At 37.6% G+C, this 16,795-nt stretch overlaps 1 protein-coding gene across 1 annotated transcript; it reads left to right on the top strand.

Annotated features, from left to right (window-relative positions):
* Positions 1–9,470: 9,470 nt before the first annotated feature.
* LOC149834460 (protein CHUP1, chloroplastic-like) lies at positions 9,471–16,189 on the top strand. The gene is made up of 8 exons (XM_090009370.1): positions 9,471–10,274; positions 10,437–10,610; positions 10,695–11,438; positions 11,523–11,654; positions 12,569–12,750; positions 12,940–13,051; positions 15,637–15,783; positions 16,112–16,189. Exons 1-8 carry the CDS (start codon positions 9,471–9,473, stop codon positions 16,187–16,189), a joined length of 2,373 nt encoding a protein of 790 aa, XP_089865496.1.
* Positions 16,190–16,795: the final 606 nt, after the last annotated feature.

Here is a 16,795-nt window from a genome sequence, read left to right on the forward strand (position 1 = left end):
ATGTCTTTCTTTTAGAAATGTTTTTTTATTGTGACTAAGAATCTTCTCAACGATAAAGATCATTTTGTTCACCATGATTTTAGTAATTACTTTGTAGATGAAATTAGTTGGTTGGAATTTACTTAGTCGATGAGTGATTTAGGATCAACAAAATATTTGTGCAGTTTACCCTTTTAAGTATACGCCATGTGTCAAAGAAGTTCCACACCACCTTACTAACATCCTCCACGATACTTAAATATTCTTGAAAGAAAATCTAGAGAAGCCATCTGGGCATGAGTAGGATGGTAGTGGACCGGGGCAGAGGCGGGGGACAAGGTCTCCACCCTGCCCCATCTCAAAATTCTGCCCTCCATCCTTGCCTTCATCCCGCACGGGTTTTGATTTTAACCTCCATCCCTGGTTTCATCCTCGTTTCGTGTCCTCCATCCTTAGTTCAAACAGGGTGAGGTAGGGTGGGCCCCATTTTTCTATGGTCCACTGCCATCTCTAAAGGTATTTTAGTTATTTTACTAACGGTGATCGGGGATGGGAAGGAATGGGACGGGACGAGGTGGGGTGGGGCGGGACAAGACAAGGCGGAGAAAATCATAAGTCCATCCCTGCCTTCATCCTCTTGATTTTAACATCCACACGCCTCAATCCCAATTTCATGTCCTCTGTCCTTAGTTCAAACGAGGTGAGGCGGGGTGGGGGCCCGTTATACCCCGGTCCACTGCCATCCCTAGGCATAAGGCACTGTTTGTATCAAACTGAAAGCCACTCTTTTGATCTCCTCTGACTGCACACTATCTCATAATTAACGATTCTCTTCCTCCGAGATTCTCGACCATCTATCCTCAGCAAGGGGGGCTCTTCTGCCAACTTCATTGAAAGAGAGAGAGAGAGAGTAGCGAAATAGGCTCGAGCCTCTTCCTTAATATTTTCTTGGCCCTCTCTATTCTTCTGCCATCCTCACTGGTAAGATGAAAGATGTTTTGTTTAATGATTTTTCTATTGACCAATGAGTGAAACAATTTCGTATTCTGTCTTCCTCTAACCATTTACGTCTTGACTTTTGCCTTCACATGGACTCCTCAATCTCTCTGAGTTAAAAAGAGACCCATATGAAAATGATGAGCACCCTCCCCATCATTTCAGGTTAAACAAATGGATCTTAGGGGGAGAAAATGCATGCCCGTAGATGTATTTTCGTGGCCATGTTTCACGAAAAACTTTCACCCGTTAAAGAGAGAGGAGGATCCACTCTTCCTTTAACAGATGAAACTGCCCTGGATCAGGGCTTTATCCAAAATGATCCCCTCATTCTGGATAAGCTCCAGGTGAAACGACATATCAGTTGCTGGGGTAAATGACTACCCAAAGGGAGGTAAACTCCCAACAACTCTTCAATATAAATTGGAGGAGGGATTACTCACCAGATACACAAGCGTAAGTTGAAACCCCCTTTAAATCAGGCCGCTTACAAAACCAATCTCAATTTTCTGTTCTCTCCTTCATATCGATCCTTCAGTGGTATCAGAGCCAGCTTCGGTGGTGTGCGCAAGATCGACTCTGAATCACCGAGCAAACGTCACCAGGAAAATCAGATTGAAAAAAAAGGTCAGTGCTATTTTTTTTAGATATCAGGCAAGTCGTCGGATTTCGACGACCCATGTTCTTGTTTACAAATCTCACAATGAGGTCTGCGCCCCCGATCTCTATAACAAAGCAGGAGAGATCGACATTTTTTTCTCTTCTGCAAAGCATAAAATAAAAAAAAAAGACCCCATTCGGGATCTGCATCAGGTTTCAGAGGGTCTCGAGCAATCTTGAGAAGGAGAAACAAAAAAAAAGGAGAGGGTCTCCGATTTTTAAGAAAAAAAAGGTCGTTGGCATCCGACGACCTCGATAAATAAAAAAAACATCATAATAAAAAAAACAAAAGGGGTTTTAAAGTAAACCATAGACCCCAAAACGCGGCCTGCGTCTACCATTATTAGAAAGGGGATTTTTTTTCGGTAACCTCATCAGCAGATCACAATAACTAAAAAAGTGAAATATAGTGGGTCGCCGAAATCTGGCGACCCCTGTTCTTAAAAAAAACAAACAAACATAGGAAAACTAACCTTGTTCCAGCAAACCGACAAATCTGCCCCTCTTTCTTTATTTTTCTAGTTTTGAAGATCCGGCATAGATCAACCTCCTTTTTCAGTGATCTACCGTTTCTTTTCTCACTGTCAAGAAAAAAACAAAACAAAAGGGATAAAGCACACAGATTTGGCCCTCTTTCTTCCTTTTTTCCCGGCGTATGATCAAAGGTTTTCTCTTTGTCTGACGTTGCTGTCAGTTTTTTAGCAAAAGACAGAGAACAGTTTGACATTTTTTTTTCTTTTCACGTCTTCCACCGCTGCAACAACAGGCAAGGCTGCTTCAGCGACCTCTGGGTAGCTCCGACGCCATCACCAATTTTTACACTTTTCGATGAACGAACCGACAACGATCTCACTGGCTGAAAAATGAAAAAAAAAATGGAAGCTTCATCGAGAAGCTTTTGCCAGTTTTCAAAAAAAGATCTGTTTAAATACGTTTTCTCAGGTCAAAAGACATTGTTGCCTCTGATCTTTTTCGGAAAGTCTGGTCAAGTCCCTGACCGACTGAATTACATGTTCAACCCTGTACTTTAATTTAAAGATGGTTTTGTCCTGTTGCAGTTGGTTTACCTTATTGCCCCTACTTTTAGTTTAATTGCCTTTTATATCTCTTTGTGGTAAATTACAGTAAGACCATTTACTTTTTTGATTATTACCTCTATGTCCCTCAATTACTTCAACAATCCTTTTTTTTTACTGGTAATTTTAGAAAAGGACTCAGTCTTGAAAAATTATTTCCAAAACAGGGTCAGTTTTTCTATTTTTTTTTTGCAGAAAACCCATGTTTCCTTTTAAGTCCTAATTTTGGGGGATTACTCTTGCATAACTGTTCGTAGTGTACAAATTAGCTTAATTTTAATTAAAGAGCTTGATTGCCATACATTGTTGTTGCATAAAATAGTGATATTGATCATAAATTTTCTTTTGATCATGAACATGTTCTTTTATGCATTCATGATTGATATTCTCTTGTTATTATGCTTGATGATTGTTGGACTTAAACTTATCAAGTTATACCATATTCAAATAACCAACAACAGAAAAATGATAAGTAGAGTTTGTGCTACTGAATTAGTTAAAACTGATAAACTCAATGGCATAAATTTTCATATTTGGAGGAGGAGGATTCCTCTTGTTCTGACTCTAGAGAGAATCGAAAATGCCCTTACTACTGAGATGAGTGACCTTGGTCCTATTGCTTCTAACGAGGTTAAAACCTCATATACCAAATATAAAAGGGACAACATGTTGGCCAGAACCATCATGTTAACATATATGGATGATGATTTCATTAGGGTATTTGAGGATTACCCTACGACAAAGTCAATGTTTGAAGTTATATTCAAGAAATATGACACAACTTTAGAAACACACATTCAACTTCTTCTAGAACAATACAATTCCTGCCGTATGCAAGAAAATGACAATGTTGTTGACCATGTCAACAAAATGCTGGTTATGGCCAAGGACCTGACAATTATTGAGAATATAATTCTTGCCCGGATGTAGATATCCATCATTCTGCATAGTTTACCATCCTTTTGAAAGATGATACAAACTACTCTTAGGTTGAATTAAAAAAACCTAACGTTGGAAGGACTTTCTACTCAACTAAAAGTTGAGCAACAACACATGCAACAAGACCAAAAGAGCGAATTACACTTCGCTAAAGATGGACCTTCTCATGGCTATAACCCTCTTAGATGCCTACAATTCAAGAATAAATATTTTAAATGAAATGACAAATCTGATAAGAAAAATGGTCCAACATTCCACAAGCCGCAGTCAGATGCCTCACAGGTGAAGTGCTTCAAGTGTGGAAAACATGGACACTTCAAGAGAGATTGCAAGAGCCGAACAAATAATCACATTGGCAGAAATAATGAAAGCAAAAAGCAAAAGAAGATGCGAGATATTATTTGCGTGATATCAGAATGCTCTTATGTGGACCAAGCTCTTTCTGGTTGGTGGGTGGACTCTGGGGCAACACGACATATATATTGCTATGACAAAGGAGGGGATGGTGGACATGATCGATTATAAACCTGGTGAACATCGAGTGTACATGTGCAACAACACCTACTCTGATGTTATGGGTGTTGAGACTTATCGAATTAAAACATCTAAAAATAATGTTTTGTTGTCCAATGTCCTATTTGTATCGTCCATGAGACGTAATCTAGTGTCTGTCCCGGCCTTGGTTGCCAAGGGTTTTGAAGTTCATTTTTTACCAAGAAAGGTCACTATAGGAAAACATGGTCAAGTCTTGTTTGATGGGGTCTTTGATCAGAACTAGGGATTGTTCAAAATTTGTGACATAGACATAAATAAAATTACTTTGACTTCTGCTTATATTGATATTGTATTTAATGTAGATGTAAATGTATGTCATTAAAGACTTGGTCACATTAACTTAAAAAGATGAAAAAACTTGCTGAATTATAATTAATACCTGACTTTGATGAATCGTCATTTCATAGACGTGAACCTTATATTTATGGAAAATGACAAGGAAACCATTCTCATAAAATGTCACTAGAGCATCTAAATTATTAGAAATCATACACACAGACATATGTGGTCCCTTTAGGATTCCAACGCATAAAGGAATACAGTACTTTATATCATTTATTGACGATTTTTCTAGATACAATTATGTTTATCTTAGATAAATTTAAAGAATATCGTCAAGAAATCTAAAATCAACTTGGTAGGAAGATTAGAGTTTTATGGTCTGTTCAGAGAGGAAAGTATACCTTAAATGAATTTGCTGAATATTGCAAAGTCAATGTGATCAGACCACAAACTACTACTTCGGGCACACCTCAACAAAATGGTATGGCCGAAAGATTTAATAAGACTCTTTTTGATATGGTTAGATGTATGCTATCTAACGCTTCATTACCCAAAGTATTTTGGGGAGAAGCTTTACATACAACAGCATATGTCCTAAATAGAGTTCCATATAAAGCTACTGTCACAACCCCTTATGAGTCATTGACAAGAAGAAAACCTAGTCTAAGTCACCTTCGAAGATGGGGTTCTGTAGCTCAAATAAAAGTTATAGAACGATCAAGGGATAAACTAGATACCAGATCTATAAGGTGTATTTTTATTGAATATCCTAAAGGATCTAAAGGCTATAAATTCTATCACTCAGATAAGGGTTTAATCGAAAGTAGAGATGTTATATTCTTGGAAGATCAAAACATGAAAGGAGTTATTCTAAAAATAAATGAAGATGATCCTCTTGATCTATAGTATGATTCTGATGACAACAAGAACCTATAAGTAACGCTGAACCTTCTGAAATCACTCATTTTTCTTCTTCTCAATAGTCTTAGGTTGGACATAAAAGGTCTAGAGCTCCTTTGTCTTACTTGGATGACTATTATGTCTATCTATCAGATGAACTGTGTTATGCTTTAGACATGGATGACATGGAAGATAATGTGTCATATGGTGAGGCGATAAACTCATGTGAGTCAGTAGACTGAGTAAAACCCATAAACGAGAAAATTGAGTTTATTGAGAAAAACTAGGTCTGAGAATTGACTGATTTACCTGAGGAAAGGAAAGTCATTGGTTGTAAATGGGTATTAAAGAAGAAATTCAAATCTAATGGTAGCATTGACAAATTTATTGCAAGATTAGTTGCTAAGGGGTTTTCTCAAAAAGAAGGATTAGATTATGTTGATACATATTTGTCAGTTGCAAAATTTGCCTCGATAAGGATAATTCTTGCAATAGTAGCTCACTACGACCTAGATCTACATCAAATAAATGTTAAAATCATTTTTCTTAATGGCAAGCTTAAGAAAACCATTTTTATGGAGCCACCTGAAGGTTATATAATAAAAGGCAAAGAAGATAAAGTATATAGGTTAAAAAAATCTCTATACGGACTCAAGCAATCTCCACGTCAGTGGTACTTAAAGTTTCATAAAGTTATTACGTCATTAGGATTTATGGCAAATAAGTTTGATCACTATGTTTATGTCTGGAAAAGTGAGAGTAAATTTGCTATTCTCTCACTATATGTGGATGACATTCTTCTGACTAAAAATGACAATGATATGTTTGTCAAAACCAAGTCATAGTTAAATTCACAATTCAAAATAAAAGACATGGGAGAAACATCCTATGTTCTTGAAATTAAAATCACTCGAAATAGAAGCTCCAAATTGTTAAGCTCGAGTCAAGAAAGATATTTAAATAAGATACTTAAGAAATTTAAAATGAGTGATTGTAAGCCAGTTAGAACACCTGTGGTAAAAGGTGTTGAGTAAAAATGATAGTCCAGGTGATGGACAGGAAAGACTAAATGTCCCTTATGCTCAAGCTGTCAGAAGCATGATGTATGCTATGCTTTGCACCAGGCCGAATATCAGCTTTGTTGTTGGTCTCGTTAGCCGCTACCAGAGTAATCCTAGTTAGCCACACTGACAAGCATTAAAAAGAATATTTCGATATTTAAAATGGACTATAAACTTGAAATTATATTTTTAAGGTGATTCTTTAGAATTAACTTGATATTCTGATGCTGACTTTTCAAGCAGAAGGGATGATAGTAAATTCATTTCTTGATATCTTTTCCTCCTGAGAGGAGGAGCAGTTTCTTGGTCTTGTAAAAAATAAGGTTGCATAGCACAACATACTCAGAAAGCTGAATATATTGCATGCAATGCAGCTACCACATTTGTCGTTTGGATAAGCCGCTTCATTAATGATTTAAAGCAGGAAATAACCAATGGGCCAGTGCAGATTTATTATGATAATCAGATTGCCATCTCTCTTATGAAGATTGGAGCTGATAATTCAAAAAGTAAACATATAATGGTAAAATACTATTACATTCATGATGTGATTAAAAGAAATGAAATCAAAGTCAGCTACTTACCTACATCTGATATGATTGTTGATCCTTTAACCAAGGGTATATTAGAAGAAATGTTTTCAAAACATGTATCCTGTATAGGATTAAGATATGTCTAATATAGACATGTCTGGATGAGAAACTCAAATATATAACTCATTTCAATATATTGATGCAAGAAAAATACTCCAATAGTGGGAGGCCAAATCCTGCATCCAGATTTTGTTTCACATGGCTAAGTGGGAGATGTTAGTAACCGTGATCATATTTTACTCGTTAAAAAGAGAGGAGGGCCCACTCTTTCTTTAACAGATGAAACTGCTTTGGATTAGGGCTTTATCCAGAATGATCCCCTCATTCTGAATAAGCTCTAGGTGAAACGACATATCAATTGCTGGGGGTAAATGATTACCCAGAGGGAGGTAAACTCCCAACAACCCTTCTTTATAAATTGAAGGAGGGATTACTCACCAGATACACAAGCGTGAGTTGAAACCCCTTTTGAAGCAGGCCACTTACAAAATCAATCTAAATCTTCTGTTCTCTCCTTCGTATCGATCCTTCATCTTAGGGGGTAAAAATGCATGCTTGTAGATGTATTTTCGTTGGGCCCACAATGGCAAATTAAAAAATCAGGTCCCTGGACCTACTTTTCCGGTGAAAACGATTCTGGATAGGGATCCGACCTTAAGAAAATTGTTGTGCTCAAAATAATTCTTTCAAAATGTTAAAATATGACTTGTGGGTACTGTCTCTCTCTCTTTGTTTTTTCAAAATGAGGACATTTTTCTAAGCAGTGCTGCTGCAGCCATTGACAGCCACCCATCTCAAAATTTCTCGAGCCATAAATGCCAAGATGAGTAGCAACAGTAGCATAATGCAGCATCGCTGCATGTTACGTGAACACTGTCAAAACTTTGTTCAAAAAGGTATACGAGTTTTTGCTAGCTACGGTAATAGTATCTGGGTGGGGTCGGACCTCAGTCCTATGCCCACTTCCACTCCCTCATTTAATTCAATCTCTCTCCCCACGTTCGCATTCATTACCTAACAATGCCTGCCACGCCGTCAACGAATTTTTTGAAAATCCCGACCGTTGCTGAGTTGCTCAGACAACACGCAGCCAAACAGAGGAGAGAGGACAGAGCCTTAAACCCCCTAACCCCTAAATTCAAATTTCAAAAGCCCTCCTCCGTTCTCTCACAGACAACAGGAGGAGGAGAGAGAGTACGGACAGCCCTCTTTTGGCGCAGAGGTGCGGACCAAGCTCTCCACACTGCTCTCGATCCACGGACCCTCCTATCCTGTCTGCCCCCACACGTCTCTCTCTCTCTCCCCGAGGAATTTAAAATTTCTTTCTTCTTCTGACAAATCAGAGACGAGCACCGTCTCTCTCTCTCTCTGGATTCTGTTGGTTTTTGTGGGGTGGTGGCGATATTTTAGCGTTGAAGGATAAATGTCGTTTCTTCTGACAATAGGAGACGACCACCCTCTCTTCGTTATCTTTTTTTGGAGGAAACTACTCTCTCTCTCTCTCTCTCTCTCTCTCTCTCTCTCTTCTCTCGGGATATTTAGCTGTGAAGGATTCGAATTTTTGTTTCTTCTTCTGACAATCGGAGACCACCACCCTCTCTTCGTTTCATCTGTTTTTGGAGGGAACTATATTCTCTGACTCTTCTTGGGGTTTGTGAGTGGTGCTGGTGGTGATGTTTAGCTTGGATGGTTTGAAATTGCCTGTTTCCGGAGTGGAGAATGTAGAGTTCTAGGGAATAGGGGGACTGGAGAGGGTGAGAGTTTTGGAGGGGAGTGGGGTTTTGGGGTTGCACGCTGAATTTTTGATTTGGGAATGACGGGTACTGAGCCTTTGGTTGGGAAGAGTTCTGGCTGTAGAGAAATTGGTGTTCCGTTGGGTTGTTCGTATTTTGCATGGTGCCGAAGTTTTAGCTTGGGGGGTGAGAGACCAAGGTTTTTGGTTGCTTCACTGAAAGTTTCTGGGCTCTAAGATTCCTGGGGTTCAGTGTATAATGTGATGGAAATTCTGGTTTTCGATTGAGCTCTTTGGTTGAAAACTTTGTTTGCTGGGTTTTGTGGTAACCCAAGTTGCAGGTGTAAAGTAAAGCTCTGAACTCTCCAGCACTGAAATCAGCTATTTTATCAAATTGTAGTCGATATACGGTTCCTCTTTCCACATTTGAGGAAGGGTGTGCGTAATCTCTAAAGGTAAGTTTTCGATTCCTCTGGCATAGTGAAAGTTATTATATCCTTGATTTTGGAAGTGGACATGGTCATTGTAAGTTGAGTAGTGATTGATGAAAGAAGTGGGATTACTACTAAACTTTAGCTAACCAAAATTAGAGAATAGGGTTGTATGAAATTTCTTGTGTTGGTTTGATCTTTCATTCTGGGCTGCTGGGGATATAGCTCCGTGCTTATTCATTTTTAGAGTTTAATTTAGTTTCAACATGAGAGAAGACTCTCACATCGCCGCCCGCCCGAAGCAGTGTAAATGTTCAGATCAAAAGCAGAACTCGAGAATTTTTGGGAAAACAAGCAGTAACATCTTGAAGCCCAAATCAGGTTCTGCATGGGGATCACAAATAGTGAAAGGGTTCACTGAGAAGAAAACCAAGGGAAAGCCACAAACGAATGAAGTGAATGTTTCTGCTGTTTTAAACAAGAAGATTGGAGCTCGTGGTTCAGATGCCACTAATGAGAAGAACCCGCTTATTTCTTATTCTTCTCGTGTGAAAAGATCTCTTGTTGGGGAATTCCCATGTTCGGTCAATGCTGCCCAAGTTCACCCTCATGTGGCTGCACCGGAGTTGTTTGCAGAGCTTGATCACCTCAGAAATTCACTCAAGGAATCAAAGGAAAGGGAAGAGCAATGGAAGAGTGAGATGTTACAATGTAAGCTAAGAGCTTCGGAGCTTGAAAACGAGGTTCAGTCTCAGAAAGCTGAAGTGGAGACTGTTACACAGAAACTTGGTTTGATTGAAGATGAGAAAAGCAAGTTATCTGAGCAAGTGGTTTCCTTGACTGAGGTTTTAGGTAAAGGTGGTAATGATATTGAAGAACAAGCTAAAGAAGTGGGGGGACACATCAGTGCCATGAATGAAGCAAAGAGGATAATAGCATTGAGGAAGCTAGAATTGGAAGCAGTTGAACTGCGAAGGTTGAACAAGGAACTGCAACACCAAAAGAGGGATCTTTCCTTCAGGCTGTCTAACACCGAGTCCCAACTTGCTTCGCTTGCTAAGATCACCGAGGTATGATCATTCATAATTCCAAACTAACAACTATAATGTGTATGTCCATATGAGCGTATTCATAAAATATATAATTTGTCATCTTTGATCATATGGATCTGGATTGATGTGGTTTCAGCACTGTTGTATTCGTCTTTTAACCTCGTCTTTATTTGAGTGCAGAGTGATATGGTAGCAAAAGTAGAAGCTGAAGCATCCAAATTAAGACATACAAATGAAAATCTAAGTAAACAGGTAGAAGGGCTACAAATGAGTCGATTCACAGAAGTTGAAGAACTTGTTTATATTCGATGGGTTAACTCATGTTTACGCTATGAATTACACAATTCTGGTAATGTTTGTAGACATCCATCAGCGTTGGACTTGAGTGAAACACTGAGCCCCCAGTCCCATGAAACTGCTAAAAGGCTAATGATGGAGTACTCTAATGAGAAATACAAGTTCAAGATCGACAAAAATATAGAAAGCACACCAAGTACTTGTAGCATGTCAGGATCTGAAGAGTTGAGTGATCTCAAGAAAGTTTGCTTGTTGCAAAGATTCAGGAAGTTGTCAAAGACAAATGATGATTGCCAGATTTTGGAGTGCCAACTTCTCTCAGATAAAGATTGGGAGGTTACCCCTGATGTGAGAAGTCTGAGACGAAGACATTCCATCAGTGGATCAAAGGATTGTGCTGAAAAAACCATACATAGCAGTCGAAGGCAATCTTCTGGTTTTATTGGCTCTAGCGAACTGCTGGACACTGAAACATATGATGCTGAAAAATGCCCTCAGAACCATGAAATGGCTCTAAATCCTGTGCATTCAATAAATAGACCAGAAATCAGTAAACTTTCACACATCGAAATTGAAAAAAGAGCTTCTAGAATTCCTAATCCGCCTCCAAGGCCTTCAAATCCAGTTCCTATTGAACTTCAGAAAAATGGAACTTCTCGAATTCCTCTGCCTCCACCACCTCCCCCTCCACCTCCAAAATTCTCATTGAGAAATAGCACTAATGTAATGCAGAGGGCTCCCGAGGTAGTAGAATTTTATCATTCCTTAATGAAGAGAGATTCGAGGAAGGAATCATCAGCTGGCCTTTGCGAGATTCAAAATGTTGCTAATGTTCGTAGTAGTATGATTGGTGAGATTGAGAATCGATCTTCTCACTTACTTGCGGTAAGTTAAAACATGCTGCCATTTCTATCCTAGATTGAATAGTATGGAACATATTGATTACTGACTTCCTATTTTCATATTTAGATAAAAGCAGATGTTGAGACTCAAGGTGAATTTGTTCGATCATTAATAAGAGAAGTGAATAATGCTGTATACAGTGATATAGAAGATGTTGTGGCATTCGTAAAGTGGTTGGATGATGAACTCTGTTTTTTGGTAATATTATATTTTCCATATCTTCATGCTCTTTTATGTCAAATTATTTACTTTCAGTAGAGTTATTCTAGTGAAAATGAGATGTTAAGATCACCATTTTTAGTTTTTGTAATTACTTGGAAGGCAGTTTCTTGTGGGACTTGAGAATAATCATTCTTACTTGGTTAAGTCTTCAAAAGTCTTGGCATTTGGAAAACTAAAAGTTGGAAAATAGTAAATTGAATAAATAAACCATCATTTTTCTTTAATTTTAGTAACACCATGCATAGCTGGCAAACTCATAACTCAGTCTCAGATCTACAAATCCTTGACTCGAGAATCAGTGGGTTGACTCGGTGACACGGACCAGTCAGGACTCTATATTTTATAGTGTAAGCACATGAATAAGACATGACAATAACTAAACTTCAAGCTAATATGTCAACAGTTAAGTTATGAAAACATATAATTATACATGATTATTAACTTTTTTCATTGAACAATATTAGATTCTTCATAACAAGTGACCTTATATAAGAATTGTGCATCAAAATCATAAAATACATGATAACAAAATTATAGGCATTAGGATCGGTAACCTGAATCGATGACCCATTGGGGGTATGATCCGAGTCGACTCGGGCGATTCCCGAGTTGACTTGCCGGGTTTCGCCAACTATGACACCATGGGGAGAAAGTATTTTGTTGATCTGGAATTTAGTAAGTATTTGAACATCATGGTATTTATGTGACAATATCGTGATGTTTTAGAAAATCATTGTGTTTGATAATCATGATATTTCTTAATATCAAAGTTGATGAAGATTACATATGTTGTCTACTCTTTGCATGGGTGAGGGTGTTTTGTGAATTTTTTAATTCATCAATTATTCCTTTCTCATTTCTGTTCTGTTTCTATGCATCTTTGTCTACAGGTTGATGAAAGGGCAGTCTTAAAGCATTTTGAGTGGCCAGAACGGAAAGCTGATGCTTTACGTGAAACAGCTTTTAGTTATTGTGATTTGAAGAAATTAGAATCAGAAGTTTCATCATATGAAGATGATCCTCGTCTTCCCTGCGATGTTTCACTGAAAAAGATGTTGTCACTATCGGAGAAGTACACACTTTTAGTCTGATATTTGCACCACATGTTTGCATTTTATGTTTGTGGATGCAACATCTACAATATTCTTACATATTATTATTCATTTTTAGTAACATTGTCTATATTATCAATATTAATACTTCTTCCAATTATTCTTTTTTAGCATTGTTTCAATAAGTTTTTTATACGATGTCATGTCAGGATGGAACGTGGTGCTAACAATCTACTCCGGAATAGGGAATCAATGATCAGACATTGCAAAGATTTCCATATTCCAACAAGCTGGATGCTTGACAATGGGCTTATATGCAAGGTGCACATATATTTTAACAACTATGTTTTGCTTGTTTCCAGATTGTTTGTTCAGAAAAGATGCTTGAACTTTAATCAAAATGAGTTGCTTTGTATTCTTTCTGGTTCTTATGGTTGGATTACCAATTTACCATGCAGTTGTGTCCGACACTTTGTCCCTTGCACCCTGCAACTTCTATGGCAGAATGTGATACAAAAGAGGATTGGTCCATTCTAGTTGGCAGTTTTGTTAGGATCCATAACTCACCTGTTAAACTTCCAAACTACTATTATTCCCCAAGTTCACTCAATTCAACCCATGAAAAGCTTGACAGGAGTGGTTTAATACAGAAACTAGGTTTGGATGAGATAGCTGCATGGTTAGGTGCCACTGTCATAACTGAGGATCTCAAGATCAAATGCCATGGGGGTTATCAACCAGCTTGCCTGTCAAAAAAAAATGGAAAGGAATGGCATGGATCATTCTTTTTTGCATTCGATTTTTTTTGTGGAATGAAGTGAACAGCATGTCTGATAAAATTGGTAGACAGGATCTAGTATCTCTTGTGGTGACAACCATTGTTGTCTTAGATGCATCAAATAATAACATGTTTCTTTGTTTGAAATTTAATAATCTCCACAGTGATGTTGGAATAGATGCCTAGATCTCCCGGGCAATTCAGAGGGAAAAAAGACAATCTGAAAATGGAAGATTGCTAGGGTTTTGTAATCTTGGACTTTTTCAAAGCAATGAATTGTAGGTCATCCAAATGGCAGGAAGTCGACAGAGCACTTTTCTTAAAACACACTTTAACAGCCTAGTGTAAGTTTCCACTTGCCAATACCGGGGTATACTTTGACAGAGTTTTCTGTAGGGTTGTATCAATCAAATCGTATGAACTTGTCCCAAGGAATCAGTTTACTAACAAAGTATGGTATTTTTCATAACTTCAGATCAAAGGTATTGGTCTAACTGCAAGACAATTCATGGTTCAACGAGAATCAGACAAAAATGTTATGCACCATAAATTAATTCTGGGTTTAGGTCATTAAAATTAGGCCCTAGTGAAAATCTAATTTATCATTTCTTTGTTGTTAGTTAATCATACTAAAGTTTTTTAATTTTCTTTGGGAGTCTGACTAAAATCTCCTTCACATGTCTGCATATTGTTGTTTGGGACTTTGGGGACTTGATCTATATGAGTTATTTGTTACTATTAGTCCCCTCTTAAGATAGCCTTTGAGAATTTTAAACTTAGTGCATTAATGTTTGGTTACATAATGCAATCAATCTTGGGGCACTTACCTGCTCAGATCTAGGTGTTGCCTGCATTTAAACACTAGCGTGTGCATTTTGGGGTTCTTGTGGTGAACATCCTTCCTGGTGAATTAATTTAGATAATGGAGACTTGATGGTAGTTACTTGTTATAGGGTTTGCTCACATAAATAGACTTGGCAAAAAATCTTTTGCCTTGTTTAAAATTATAGCAATGGAGACCTTGCTGAAGAATGTGGCAGTTGGTTTTTAAGATGATACAGATTGAAATATCTCTATATATCTTAATTGAAGTGTATACATCCAGTTGGTTCTTATAACCTTTAGTGTATATTGTGTTATGTCTACTTTGTTCCTTAAGCTCTATGTGTTGCTCAACAAGAAGCACAGCTTGAGAAATTTGCTTTTTCTGTTAATGGAACAATTTTGTGTAGTTTGAAGCCTCAAACTTATTGAGCTGTCTGGAGGCTTGGTCCTTGGTTAGTTAAGGCTTGGTCTCTGTATAGCCATCCATTTGATTAATGATCAGTTAACTTTGGCCATCTTCACCTTGTCTAGGAAGTGAAAAGTTGCAACATATGAAGTGTATATTAAAAATACATAAGCATAACTACATATAGGGTCCTTTCAGAAGGAAGAAAAATGGTCTATTTATGGTTGCACCTTAAACCGCACCAAATGCCAAGATAAATGAGTATGCTGGGAAAGAGATCCAACTGATATTCCTTATCATTGCTGCTATTTATATGCTCCTGAAAATAATGAGTACCCAGTATGAAATAATGGTATTTACCCACTATGATGGTTCCCAATATTTTGGCTATCCAGTCACTATGATGGTTCCCAATGTTTTGGCTAGGAGGCCATACAACCCCACCAATCACCAATCTTGGGGGCACCTGATGGCACAAATATCTTCACTTGTGCACCTGGGTTCATGCAGACACAAATTTTTTTTTCTTAGCCAACCATTTGTGAGTTGTACACCAAGCTGGGAAACTAGACATGCTGATCGAGTTCATCTCAGTTGAGAAACTCCTTTTGTCATTGGCACAAGCCACACTTTTGCATACTAATTGAAATATCCAAGTGTTATGTCATGAACTAATCCAGAGTAAACTGAAATTGGTTTTTACCTAATTAGCCATTGAAATGAATTGCTACCATTTCATTGAAAGAAAATGTCTCCTACATTTTCTTGCTCCAAAATACATGCATGTTGCTAGTTACGACTTCTGGATTACACTACTCATGCATGTGGTAATTTGATAGGTCCATATTTTTTGTTTTTTTTCCCTTGTTTGGTTATGCCAAAGCATCTTTGTTGCAGATTAAATTTGGGTCTGTGAAGTTGGCAAAGAAATACATCAAGAGAGTGGCTGTGGAACTCCAATCTATGGGAGGAGCATCTGAAAAGGATCCTACTCTGGAGTATATGCTACTTCAAGGTGTCAGATTTGCTTTCAGAATGCACCAGGTATATTTCAATATAATTCAACAATTTAGATGATGCAATAGCTATCCCCAAGTTCAGACTCATTATATAAACAAAAAATCACTCAGGATATGTAAGCTCCCAATTCTGTCAAGGACATTGTAAGTCTGACCAGCCTTTAACGACTTTATGAGGTTTTGATGACCTAGTTGAATCCATGACCATTCATAAACTCACACGACTGGTATCTCAAGTACCAAAAATCCATGAAGAAATTTGATTATGCTACAGAAACAGCCACTGTTGAGTATGATATGGGTCATTCACTATTTTTCCTGAGCTTACTTATCTCTCTCTCTCTCTCTCTCAGTTTGCAGGAGGGTTCGATGCAGAAACTATGCATGCATTTGAAGAACTACGGAATCTGGCACATATTCGTAAAGAGTAGGAACCAAACTTATTGAAGTATGAGCTTACCATCTCAGTAAGCATTCATGGAATTGAGTGTACAATACATTGTTACTTGCCTGTTTCAGTGTAAAGCAAAACTTGAATGCCAAAAGGCCTTTGCTACATAAAGAATTTGTAATTTGTGATTGAAAATGACTACATTTATGAAATTTTGAATATTAATTATCAATATTACATAGCTGCATGTTTTTGTATCTTATTGCCACAAGGAAAGATTCAGTTTATGGTGTGTTTTGAGTGTTGCGGGAGAAGCCTCCATTCAGCTGCAGAAGCCTTCTTCCATGGAATCACAATTGGACTCGCACTGCAGAAAGGGCGGCCTTTAAGTTTGGGGATCATTTCATGTTTCATATATATTCCTCTAGGTTCTCTAGTGTTGATATTTTACTTGGATTTCCTCAAAATCTTTTTAGTTAATTGCAAGGTTTTGTTTGCTGCAAAAACCTGATGACCCAGATTTGTTACATCGATTTGAATTATAAAATGAATAAAATACCTAAAAGTATGTTAAACTAAAAACGATGATGTTTTAAAATTGTGATTTTAGCAGAATGTTAAATTTTGATGAGGTCATTTCAAAGTT

This window comes from Nuphar pumila, chromosome 6 (assembly GCF_984573655.1).
Source record: "Nuphar pumila chromosome 6, dmNupPumi1.hap1.1, whole genome shotgun sequence".
Lineage (NCBI taxonomy): Eukaryota > Viridiplantae > Streptophyta > Magnoliopsida > Nymphaeales > Nymphaeaceae > Nuphar > Nuphar pumila.